General features: G+C 34.8%; 2 protein-coding genes across 2 annotated transcripts; one reads left to right on the top strand and one right to left on the bottom strand.

Annotated features, from left to right (window-relative positions):
- The first annotated feature begins 1,570 nt into the window (after positions 1–1,570).
- On the top strand, positions 1,571–4,113 carry LOC123688908 (piggyBac transposable element-derived protein 3-like). The gene is made up of 2 exons (XM_045627656.1): positions 1,571–1,808; positions 2,027–4,113. The coding sequence occupies exons 1-2, from the start codon at positions 1,789–1,791 to the stop codon at positions 3,843–3,845; spliced, it is 1,839 nt and encodes a 612-aa protein (XP_045483612.1). The 5' UTR covers positions 1,571–1,788; the 3' UTR covers positions 3,846–4,113.
- Positions 4,114–5,315: 1,202 nt separating this feature from the next.
- On the bottom strand, positions 5,316–13,219 carry LOC123671112 (serine--tRNA ligase, cytoplasmic). Its single transcript, XM_045604798.1, has 6 exons — positions 12,802–13,219; positions 12,528–12,744; positions 7,843–8,003; positions 7,127–7,399; positions 6,817–7,073; positions 5,316–5,659 (listed from the first exon to the last, which is right to left on the bottom strand). The coding sequence occupies exons 1-6, from the start codon at positions 13,120–13,122 to the stop codon at positions 5,389–5,391; spliced, it is 1,500 nt and encodes a 499-aa protein (XP_045460754.1). The 5' UTR covers positions 13,123–13,219; the 3' UTR covers positions 5,316–5,388.
- Between the last annotated feature and the right edge of the window lie 123 nt (positions 13,220–13,342).

Raw genomic sequence — 13,342 nt, forward strand, 5'->3', positions numbered from 1 at the left:
GCGATGAGACCGTCTCAGGCGCCTATGTTTGAGAGGCGACAATTCGGCCCAGTTTGCTGGTCGCCTTATCATATTTCACTTTTGATTCTTAAAAATATTAAAAAATGCACATTAAAAATACAAGCCAACGGCTTAAAATAAGTAGAAGAAGAAGAAGAAGAAGAAAAACATTAGGTTGTTCCGCTCCGCTGCTCCCTGCAATAAAAATCTTTTGTACGCGGATCCATAGAACAAGTATGTATATACTTACTCTATGCGCGGATCCAGGCAATGTTTGAGGGGGTGGCATAGAAAGTCACGACTCATATCGATTAGCAAAATAGTCGTCTTTCCTATTGGCAAAACATTGAGAGATTCGATTTTCACAAGCGTCTGTTGAAACGAATTCTTTACCAGCAAAATATGTTCGCCATGGACAGGAATAGATAGTAACCACTTGCTGCCAGGTCCGGACTATAAGATGTGGATGCATAAAAACCTCTAGCGAGTCACTATATCGATGTGTGTGACCTTACCATGGAGCACAATTCCTCTCCTATTGGTCGCTTCTGGGCGATTGCTTCCGTCAGAAGGTCCAAATGTTGACAGTACAGTTCCGAGCCAACATTTGTGCCTAAGGGTAGCAGCTTATGTAGATAATTCCCTGCCAATCCCACCAAACACACATCAAAACCTTCCTGGCCGTTTCCGACGGCTCACCGCGTTTTTATCACGACTGTTTTCGCTTGACGCTGTCATAAGTCATCAACTTTTCATCACCAGCTACCAACCGTTTCAAAAATGAAATTTTGTTGCGATTCCAACAGCGATTCGCAGATGAAAATTCGGTCCGATATTTGTTTTGGCGGTAAGTCATGTTGGACCCATACATATCTAGCTTCTACTTGAGACCATCCTTATACAAATGGTTCCAAACGGTTCTTTGTGCAATCTTCAACTCTTGAACAATGGAAACAGGACTCGACAAAATCCATGATATTATCGATATTTCCGACAATTGGTCTTCCAGAGCGGAATCGACGAAACCAAAATTGCGCGTGATTGGGTTTGTCAAAGACCATAAACACTATTTATATTTTCAGCCGCTTGGCTTGCATTTTCGCCTTCATCGAAGAAAAACTAAAATAGCGTATTTTTTCTTTGTTATAGTGTTAATCTTCAACGCGCGCTCAAACTAAACTAAGTAAACCAATCACAAAACTGTCGCAAAAGTTTCTGTAGTAGGAATTAATCTCATCTTTCTAACGCCATTTAGTGGAAACCGATCGCACTTATACAACGTGAGATGCAGAGACCTATCTTCAACCATTCTAGATCTTATCCCACCTTTCACCCTTTTGAGTGTCCACGCATCTTTTTCGTTAATTCTGGATACACATTTTTATATTTATAAGATCGGCAGTTTCCGACGGATTTGAGTTCGTGTGTTTTTAAAAAAATTCTCACCTCACTTAACGTCAATTTTTCTAATTTTAATTTATTGGAGAATAAATATATGCATGATATAACTTTCTTTCAGCATATAGGGATAAACGTTGATCATAACAAATGCACAAACTTGGAATTCCCGGACCCTTAACCCATTACAGCCCCGTGGCAACTTAAGTTGCCACGGCGCATTCGACTACATTCTATGCGCACGCGCATAGATATTGAAGTTCCATTGGTAAATTCCGGTCATGTGATATGTCCTGTCTCGAATAGCACAAACGTCAGTCAGATATTGTCAAACAGTGAGTTAGTGTATAACGATTTATTCAGAGCTCTTGAACTTTTTCATTCACCATAATGGCCGTCGATGAGAGATTGTAAGTATTCTATTTCAATAATGCATGCACATTTGTATTTTTGTACCAGTTTTATTCAATATGAATTCAGCAGTATATTTCTTCTTCACAGTAATATTTTCATGCAATATTTTGCTTTTGCCATACGGGCAAAGTTTGATGGCAACTAAAGTGGCCAACGGGAACACGTGACAACGGTTTCTGCAATATTTACATTTCTTACTGAATGATTTCGACAGGTATACTCGTGGAAGATCAGGCACTGGATTACTTCTTCATGAATTAATTGACCTTATCGAGAACGATGAGGACATATCAGCCACCAATATAGCCATATGTCCACCTGATGAACTTCCTGGTGCAGATACAGATAAGGACTCTGATTTATCGGATGAAGAGGTAGTTGGAGATTTTGACCACCTTCCTGCCCGTATATTACGCTCTCAGGTGGAAATGCAGAATCCAGAAATCGATGATGATCACGGCAATCCAGTCGTCCAAGATGAGAACCATTCAGAAGAACCTAGACCGACGACTTCTTCGCAGACAAGAGTAAGAAGCACCAAACGTAAGCGTCCCACAGAACGTACTTGGAAGCCGAAAATGAATGGGTTATCTTCAAGTATTCCTGAACTTGAATGCGAATACCGACCGGTAGCAGAAGATCTTCTGAAAGAAACGGTAAAAAGCCCTATTGAGGCTTTTAGGGCTTACTTCTCGGAAGATTTATTGAGTCATATCGTAACCGAAACTAATCGTTATGCTATGCAGAAACTCGTTCACAACCTGAATGCCACTGCTGAAGAAATGATTACATTTGTCGGAATTATGTTGATGTCAGGTTACCACCCTCTTCCATATAGAAGACTCTACTGGAAACAAGATCCAGATGTTCATTCGCACTTAGTTTCCGATGCCATCCGTCGAAACCGATTCGATGAACTGATAAGTTTTATTCACCTTGCCAACAATGAAAACAATGATGGAAGTGATAAAATGTACAAGGTCCGACCTATTTTTGATCACCTCAACAACTCTTTCAAACAAATCAGTCCTGGGCCCACTATTAGTATCGACGAGAGTATGATTCCTTATTACGGAAGGCATGGGTGCAAACAGTTTATTCGCGGAAAACCTATCAGATTTGGGTTCAAGTTATGGGTTGCCGCGGATCCATCTGGATACATCCATCATGTTGAACCCTATTGTGGAAGTTCAACTCGTCTTCCAGAAACTGGACTCGGTCAAGGAGGTGACGTAGTAATTGGACTTGTAGACCACATGAAATTGTCAAAGGGTATTCGACTCTACTTTGACAATCTTTTTACATCGGTTGGGTTGTTGGAAGAGCTTAGTTCTAGAGGACTTGGTGGAACTGGTACTCTGCGTGAGAATCGCTGTAGTGTTTCAATGAAACTTCCAGATAAAAAAACGTGGAAAAATAAACCCAGAGGTGAAACATCCACCAGTTCTTCAGGAGATATTTTAGCAGTCCGTTGGAATGACAACAATGTTGTTACTGTACTTACTAATTGTGATAATGTACATCCTATGTCAAAGTCAAACCGATACTCCAGAATTGAAAAGAAGGTCATTTCTGTCAAAGTACCAGGTCCTATTGCTCGTTACAATAGTAACATGGGTGGAGTAGATCTTTCTGATCAATTTTTGGCTTCCTACCGAAACAGAATCAGGTCGAAAAAATGGTGGTGGCCTTATTTCTCTTGGACTGTGGATGTATGCAGCACACAAGGTTGGTTACTGTATCGTCGCCTTGGGCATGATATTCCTCTATTGGATTTCAGACGTCAGTGTGCTATTTTCATTCTGAAGTCTTACGGCAGTCCTCCAATGGTAGCAGGAGTTCGATCATCTCTAGAGTTCACACCAGCTCTCGAAGAAATAAGAAAAGATCGAACAGATCATTTCATCGAAAAAGGTGAATCCAAGTATCGCCGTTGTAAAGTATGTGGCAGGCGTACAATTTTTGTATGCAAGAAGTGTGAAGTTCCTGTTCATCCTGATGAGTGTTTCAAAATTTTTCATGATGTAAAATAATAATATTTTATGTAATTTCATAGGAAATATTATACGGTTGAATCACAATAGATGTATACGATTGATATGCTAGTTTTATTGTACTTTGGAAAATTTCTTCATGAATTATCCCAGTGGCAACTTAAGTTGCCGCTTCATAGTAACTCTCCTGCATGTTCGATCATTATTTTTATAACACAATATCACTTTTTGAGTCTAAATAACTCATCAGACAAAGTTTCAGTTGAAAATCTTCACGGGGGAATTATGGGCTTTAATGGGTTAATATTTTGCGTTCTACAGATCCAATTTGGATGAAGTTCGGTATGAGAATTCATGTTGGGTCATAATTCTCATGGGAATTCCAACATTTTTTTAAGCGAAATAGAAGATTGAATGGAAGCATTGTGCTACACCCATTGGTAGTTTTTTTTTCAATTAATTCCTTTGGCTGATACTGTCTGAACCTTAGAACATTAAATCGCCTTATAACTAATGCATTTGTTTTGATGACAACATTCGCCACTTCTTGTCTGATGGGACACTATAGCAGTAGCATAACACAATTTGATTAATTTCGAAATTGTCAATTCATGTTCAAAAATATTTTACGATGTGATTTATTCATAAAAATTCTTTCGTGTTTCAAAATGGTCAATGTTTTTCTCAGTTTAATGATTTAGCTATTGCGAAGTTATGAAAAAAGGATTCCTGACAGAGCATTCAATAATCAAATCAGGATTCTTCACGCTTATGGCTAGCACACACAATCAGCTAGCTTGATTGTGATTGGTGACACTAAATAACTATCATCTCTCTTGCATGTATTCAGGATCAAGCAGAAATGTTTACTTTCCGTTCCTTCTATCTATATTCTAAGGTCTGAACATTATCGAAAATATGCAATCTGAAGTTGAATGTAAAATATTCTTTGCCTGAAAGCTTAATATGGTGAACAGAGTGAAATAGGTATAATATCAAAGTATAAGGCTGAAGGATCTTAGGTCGATGGCCATTTGTTTGTTTATGAACAATAAAGTACTGTTACTACTACTACTATCAAAGTATGTATTATTGTAGATGAGGTCAATAAAATTCCTGTTGAATTGTTTTTAATATTGATAAATAACTTTTATCATGTAGACTTTTTTGAATTTTCAACAATTCTTATTGAACAACCAGCATAATATAGACCTCAGCTAATTCTACACTTTCTGAAATTCTAAAACTCGTTTTCAGACAAAACTAAACGACAATTTGCGAGTAGTAGTGCATGCAAAAAATGTTTTGATTATTGAATTATTGATTGGTGCTCGTGTAAAAAGACCTACTTTGAGGATAATATACAAAATTCAAATAAACAGCAGTCAATTAGCTTAACCAATTGCGGAAATTTTTTAGATATTTCAGTATGTATTTTCAGATTTACCTGGTTCGTTTTTCTTTAATTATTGGAAGGATGTTGAGGTTGGTAGACAGGAAAAATAAACCAAATTGAATTATGTTTTAATTTATAAGCGGAAATATCGAAGTTATAATAAATGATATTATTAACTAAACACATTTATTCTTCGCCTGCTCCCTTCTTGTTATCTTTATTTTGTTTCTTAGATTTTTTTTCCTTTTCAGTGTCAATTGGAGCTGGTTTGACAAAGGGAATTTCCTCTTTGTAGGGTTCTGGCATGAAGTCTTTCAAAACTTCCGGGACCTTGATACCACTATCAGTCTGGTGTACTTCAAGAATAGCACAGATTACTCTTGTTGTAGCACACATAGTTGCATTCAACATATGCACATAATCAGTTGTAGTATTCATTTTCTTGGTTTGTCCATACCTGAAATAAATATTAATATTAAAAATTTAAGTAGTTACTGTGAAAGTAAACATCAATTGCTGTAATAAATTTAGTTGGAAAATTCTACCAATTCTCTTGATATAATTATTTATAATTGTATTTACATATTATATCAAGTTATTCTTCATTCATGGATGTTTTTGGTCCAGGTATTCATTTCTACATATGTTTATGAGTTATTCATAAAAGAATGAGGTAAAGTTGAAGTTATATTATATATGTTCAACGAAAAACAAATTCAAATTTTATTAATTATTAATAAGCATGCTGAGAAATTGTGAATATTTCTCCTGGTTTTAATTTAACCAAATTTCTCTTGATAAGAAAATACAACTTGTATCAACCTAATAATAAAGTTTTGTTTCAAACAAAATTGAAAAAGTATATTCTCAATTCAATTTAAATTCAATTCATTGACTCAATACCTTGAATTGTTCAGAGTTTTAGTATGATGCATGGATACCATATCCTATATAAAACATCATGATTTCAATATATACTAAACTGTTTCACCTTCTTAACATTAACTATCTAAAAATTAATATTGAGCAGCGGGTTCAAACTTTTCGAAGTTGTCTTTTCCTAATCGAAATGAATATTTTGAATCACTATTGATGCACTTGATTTCTTCTGGATAATGTATATTCCAAAATGGAATGAAAAATTCGTCCTAAATCCAGAATTAAATTTGGTTCAAAAAGCGATTTCTATACCGTTTGCTCATCATAATTTGACAACACAATCTATAAAATTTGAAGGAAACGATCAAGGAAACAAAATTCAAAAACTCATTTCTGAGAAATGTTCTGCTAAATTATACTCAATCAATATTTTTTACTGCTGAGTTCTAGCTCTCATAGTTTCGAAGTTATGAAATCTTCATTCAAACTTCAGAACACACAAGATATTTGACGTTGAAAATTTATAATGAAAAACTGTTTCATCTAGGACGTGCCAACACACATTTTTAATTTTGTGAATGTGTGAACTCACACTCTGAAGCATTCACTGTAAAAACTTCAATATGGCTTTAAAAATATTTTTCCTAGTCAGATTCCCAAAGTAATAATAATTAACTAAAATATACGAACAGCTTTTAAACCTTCTCGAACATTCAATCACAAAATATTAGTTACCTCACTAGAAGTCTTCGAGCTTGATATTCCAAACAATTACTGCATGACACAAGTTCCCTAAAAGCACCAGACCCTGGGAACCAAGCCTCTAAGTCTAACTTTTTAGCAGCTGCATGGTTCAGAGCTCCCGAAACAATATTAACAATCCTATAAGGTATTTGCAAAGATTTATAAAAATCTTCAGCGTTTGCAATCATTTCATCCATCATTATCCAAGATGCATTGTCAAATGGGGAGGTCAAACAAAACTGTTCTACCTGTAAGAAACCATAAGTCAAAAAGCAAATTCAGAAAATGTTGCAGAGTTTACCTTCTCGAATTGATGTACTCTGAAAATACCTCTTGTATCCCTACCATGAGATCCTACTTCCTGTCGAAAACAAGTTGATATTCCTGCGTATCTGATAGGCAGAGAAGACTCTGCTAACCACTCATCTCTATGGAATGCAGCAATTGGCTGTTCAGAAGTGGCGATAAGATATTTCTCTTCAATATCTTTTTCTCCTGCCTTCTCACTCCCCTTTCCTATTACTTTATATAGTTCTTCGTCAAACTGGGATAACTGTGCTACTTCTTGCATAACCTTGGATAATGATAATAATACATTCAAGTTGAAAAGATAAAATTTCATAATTTCGTATTCTTAATACAAGCATCAGTTGACCCTATTCTTCTTTATATTATACTTTTCAAAAATGGGACTATAAATGCCAAATTACAGAAATGAAAATTTATTTCAACATTATTTCGATCTTTTAGTTTTTCATTATTTCATGAAATCAGATTTCCAAAATTCTTTATACAGGGAGATCTTTCTCATCCATGAACAATACATGATCATTTATGATGCTGATCCTGATTTTTATTTAGAATAATGAGTAAGTCAAACTTTGAAGCCTAAAAGTGACTGAAATTGAAAACAGTAAAATTTGATGAGGAAATTATTTTGAAATGTCTACCTTCTAATGAAGTTTGTATTATTCTTCTTAAGAGAACTATTGAAAAGTTCAGCATTATAGAAATTACCTCTTTTCTCATGAAAAATGGTGTGTAAAGTGGTTTATATTGCTTCTTATGTAGAATTCGAAGAGCAAGATTAATTAAGGCTTGTTCTAGAAAAACAGCAGGTCCAGTTAAATAATATCCTCTTCCTCCAGAAACTAATGTACCCCTTTCGCCATCCATTCCTAGAGAAGAGAAAAGTTGTAGTTTCATTCTGGTTTATGAAATTTTCATGAGTCTCCAATAGATCAGCAGTAACAGTATACTTAAACAGCCATCTATCTACAAATATGAAGCGGTGAATTCGTACTTAGTAACCAAAACTTATTTCACCAATTTCAGTAAATTTGGTTCAGAACTCTTAGTTTCTGAAGATGACAACATTCCGAACATTCATTAAACGCTTGAAATATTTCAAAAGCGGAGACAAATCCTTGTACAGAAAACTTAGAGGTGTGTTGGAGTACATGTATTACTTTTGAAGGTGATCAAAATCTCTTGACGCTAAAGTGAGGGTCTTTATTGAATTTTTTTCAAAACACTTGCATAATTCCATTTATAATGATGATAACTCAAATTCATTCATTAAGTAACATAGATCATTTCAAATCATCCTATAGGGTAGTATCAGCTTATGTCACAGAACAGCTTTTAGGGAAGCCTTCAACGCTTCCATCGAGATAGAAGAGAATATTAGTCTATCTCCATGCACGCTTCACATGACTGATTGGTCATGAGTCATGACTACTGATAACCACTTCAAATCAGTGTAATCACAAATCTGTCCAATGGGCTATGCGTATCGTTATTTCTTTGTTACTTGTACCCTCTCCTTTTGATTGGACCAGATAGTGCTGTTATAACACACGGGCGTAGCCAGGGGGGGGGGGGTTTGGTGGTTCAAACCCCCCCCCCCGAAATGTTAAAGATGTCAAAAAAACTTTTTTTTTTTTTAAATCTCGAAAATATTTTTTAATGGAATTTGTAAAAAGTGAATGAAATTATCACTCTCAGTTCAATTAATTTGTAATTTGAAATTTGAATTAAATTACCCCTACGTAATCCAGTCAATTTGTGCTCACATGTGCCCCTCAAAGGAAAGTTATGGGTTAGTTTGATTTTTTCGATCGTATGAAACAGGTGTTTTTTTTCGAGGTATATAACTTTAAGTTGGCATTACTGTTCAAGATGCCGACCAATTTAACAGCTGTCAAGTGATTTATTCTTAGTTTGATTTGGCAATTCATCATGAATAGACTCACGCCTGAACAACGCTTGAAAATAGTGCAATTTTATTTCGAAAATAATGGTTCTGTGCGGAATACATATCGCGCACTACGTCAATTTTAATTTGTTTAGCGATGAAGCGCACTTCTGGTTGAATGGCTACGTCAACAAACAAAACTGCCGCATTTGGAGTGAAGCTAATCCTCAAGTGTATGTCGAAACACCGTGACATCCAGAAAAACTGACTGTTTGGTGCGCTTTATGGGCTGGTGGAATCATTGGTCCGTACTTCTTCAAGAACGATAATGGCCAGAACGTTACAGTCAATGGTGATCGGTATAGAGCCATGATTACTAACTTTTTCATTCCTGAATTGAACAACCATGATGTCCAGGAGCTGTGGTTCCAACAAGACACGTTTGGTGACCGCCTAATTTCACGTTTTGGACCAATTGGCCTCCAAGATCTTGTGATTTAACACCTCTAGACTACTTTCTGTGGAGCTATGTAAAGTCATTGGTCTATGCGGATAAGCCACAAACCCTTGACCATTTGGAAGACAACATTCGCCGTGTTATTGCCGATATACGGCCACAAATGTTGTAAAAGTCATCGAAAATTGGACGTCCAGATTGGACTACATCCGAGCCAGCCTTGTCGGTCATATGCCAGAAATCATATTTAAAATGTAATGCCACAAGATTATCTTGCAGATAAATAAAATTCATATCAATCGTTGTTTTATTGCAATTTAAAGTTCTATAGCTCTAAAAAAAACACCCTTTATTTTTTTGGGTTCTGAATCCGAATCTGAGGTTTAGCACCAAAATTCTGTGACGGAACATTAAAAAAAATACAAAAAAATTTAATCTTCTGACGTTTTCTTCCATCAAGTTTTTTATCCGAAAAACCTGGCTCAAACGATTGTTCAAAATTGGCGTATTATATCTATCTCTGCTAAAACTCAGATGATGGGGTAGTTTTAATTTCTTCGATTTATTATCTTTGTTTCTTGGGTACAGAATTTGAATCTGAAGTTTGCCACCAAAATTTCAGGATAAAACATTGAAAAAAAGGCAAAAAAGGTGACAACTATCATTTTTTACCGGTTTTTTGCATATAAACTTTCTACTCATAAATTTGAATTTGAGTGCTCTGTTGTATAAATACTACGACGGTATTTTGTACAAATACTACGACGGTATTTTTTGCCTAAATATATTTATAGGAATCGATGTAAAGAAATAAACTAAATTTCAAAAAGTGATTTTGAAAATGCTTTTTTCTCAAAACATACTTGAAAAATAAAACTAGTGAAAATAGACTGAATGGGTTGGCTCTTTTAAAGTTGATATATTTCAAAAGAAAAACATAAGATTTTTTTTATAATATGTAAAACCCCCCCCCGAAACTGAAACCTGGCTACGCCCGTGTTATAACTGTATTCCTGCTTAGTAATACTATTTCTTGATTAGGACCTCTGTTCAAGTTCGAATTATAAATATTCTAAACTTAACTATTAACTCTGATTGGCCCATCAAGTTCGATCTTTTCAGATGTGTGTATCAGTATATGCAACAGTTTAACGACAATTATAGATTAATCTGCCTTCATTTAAGATTTTTACATTTTTTTTGGTTGTGAAATAGCCTAATTAAATTTCACTCATGATTGAATTGATCTCATAAGTCTGTTCCTCATTTCATAACTCAAATTAATAAGTTAAATTCAATCACTTGTGCTCTTATTAGTGATAATTGTAACCGGATAATGATTTTCTTCATACATCATAGGTTAAGTTAGGTTTTCTTGTTACCTTATAGGTTAAAATCAATTTTCTGCTGAAAATAGCGCATTTTAATGATATTTTCACAAACTATACCATAGACCAATGGCGAAGCTAGAGGAGAGCCAGGTTTTCCTTAAATATTTGCTGGCTCCCCTCTAAAATATTGCATGAGCAAAAATTCAACATGAATTCAATGTAAACTAGATGGACTTAGAAATCTTGGCCCCCCTTAAAAAATCCTGGCCTCTTGTTGGCGCCCCCGTTTCTTGAAAGCTGGAGTTGCCAGTATCATAGATAATCAGTGCAAAAGATACCACACACTTCATTAGTGAAAGTGACCTCCTGTCAAATTGGCAGAATTTTTTATATGTTATAGTCCAAGTCATTCCAAACAAAAAGTTCACTGGGCAAAAGTTTTTCTATAGGTTAGTTTTGACACTAAAGGCCCCTGAAAACTTTCATTGGTTCTCCATTGTTAAACAATACAAAATATTATTCTGAATAATAATCACTATTATGAGTTATCATTAATATGGAATACTGGTTACAGCATTGTTCTTTGGTGTTGTTACATATGGTCAATTATACAGTGTGTCCCAGCTACTTAGGCCCAGTTTCACCAAATGCTTTAATCTTGACTTAGCTCTTAAGTGAGGCCTTAGATCACGATTAATGTAATGTAGCGTTTCACAACACTCCAAAGCGCCATTTAATCGACCAATCGCGATTTAGCACTAATCGGCCATTTTTGGAGGATTATAACCTTTCAAGTTGAGATTAATAATTATTTATCAGTATGGAACTCTTGTCTATGTAATGATTTTTCTGGAAATTTCTAATTTTTGGGTCAATTTTATCGAAATATGACTATATGTATAGGCTCAATATTTCCCATTCAAAATACACGTAAACTTTGTTTTTGTGTTTTATGAAATTTATTGCAAAGAATAATTTATTGATATGTTTGATTGAAATATTATTCAAGAAGCAGTTAAACTTGTTAATTAAAATAAATAAGTTAATAAAATTACTTATATAGTTTTTTTTCCAGACTGTGTGGTTTTGTGAAATGGGATAATTTCTTTTTAACTTCTGCAAGTTTCCGACATTTCGAAGCACATCACTCGACATTTTCGGCAAAAATTAACTTTGTTTTTTGTTTACAAGATGACAAATGTTTTGAAATGTTATGAGTTATGAATGAATGACACCTGACACCTAGCGCCAATGGTGGTCATCACTGCTTATACGATACAGAACACTGTATAACTTTTTGTTCACAACGTTGCCAAATGGTTTGACTATTTAATCGCGATCATCTTCGGACGGGTTGATGCATGGTGAAACAGAAAACACTGTTAAGCCTGCTTTAGTAACAAGCGGAGTTTAATCAATCTGGGATCAAGTACTGTTTGGTGAAACTGGGCCTTACAATTTTTCAATTAAACTTGGATTTAACCTCATAGAACTTAAAAAATTGTAAGTACCATAGACACACTGTATAATTGACCATATGTAAGAACACCAAAGAACAACACCAATGAAGAATAAGTCCTCAAATTAGCTTAAATTCAGCCGTTTCTTGGTGGTTGAGAGTTTCAGAGAAACTATTAATTTTAAATATTTGTAAAAAATAAAATACTAGCCAAGCTTTGCGAGACATATTTTAATTCAATAATAAAATAGTACTCACCATCAATCATATGAATTAAATCAACATGAGAATATTTCTTTTTTGATTCACAATCTCCAAAAGTCCTCTCTACCTTATTATTATCCTCATCATCATCCACTGGTACTGAGTCATGTAAATGATTACCAACTTCTCTTAAAGCATTGTTTCTAGCTTTTGCAGTTTCAGCTAAATCCTGTTCATTCCTGAGAATAGCCTCATCTATTAAAGTACGAACCTTAAATTTGAAATGAACTTGAAATTAACGGAATATAAGAAACCACTGATTCAATACCTTTTTGATTTGATTAACTGTTAAGGGCTTCAATAATTCACCAGTTACATCAATTAAATTATCTGATACATTAGATGGAACCTCTTCATTAACATCTCCTTGAGGTTCTTTCTTTTTCATTTTTTCACCAATTGTTTTGCTACAGAGATTTTTAAGTTTATTCCAGTTATCAGCATTATGTCTCAACTGCCTCCATAAGGAATCTTTTTCAACAACCATGTCAACCAAAGCTACATCTTTAAATCTTTTCTTTTGATTTTCTCTTATTTTATCTATATTCCCACCCTTGTCATTTCTGAATAAATCCAAATCCAACACCATTTTCTCTCAAGATTGTGTAAATTCACTGGAAAATGCAAACGCAGCAAACGTGAAAGACCAGCGTTTGTGGATTCAACTCATTTGTAGGTTATTAACTTTGACGTTTACACATCTGTACCCAGGGTAGCCAATAGCAATAGCTTCACCCATGAACTAATGAAAACAAATAACCCATGGAGTAGATGAAAATTCCACTTTGGCTGTTAGGTATAAAGTCCTA

The sequence above is a fragment of the Harmonia axyridis genome, chromosome 1 (assembly GCF_914767665.1).
Source record: "Harmonia axyridis chromosome 1, icHarAxyr1.1, whole genome shotgun sequence".
Lineage (NCBI taxonomy): Eukaryota > Metazoa > Arthropoda > Insecta > Coleoptera > Coccinellidae > Harmonia > Harmonia axyridis.

Coding starts and splice junctions, on each gene's coding strand:
- LOC123688908 (XM_045627656.1), top strand. CDS start 1,789: ATGGCCGTCGATGAGAGATT. Junction 1,809..2,026: donor ATGGCCGTCGATGAGAGATT/GTAAGTATTCTA, acceptor TGATTTCGACAG/GTATACTCGTGGAAGATCAG.
- LOC123671112 (XM_045604798.1), bottom strand. CDS start 13,122: ATGGTGTTGGATTTGGATTTATTCAGAAATGACAAGGGTGGGAATATA. Junction 7,400..7,842: donor CATTTTTCATGAGAAAAGAG/GTAATTTCTATA, acceptor TCATTATCCAAG/GTTATGCAAGAAGTAGCACA. Junction 5,660..6,816: donor GCTCGAAGACTTCTAGTGAG/GTAACTAATATT, acceptor TATTTATTTCAG/GTATGGACAAACCAAGAAAA.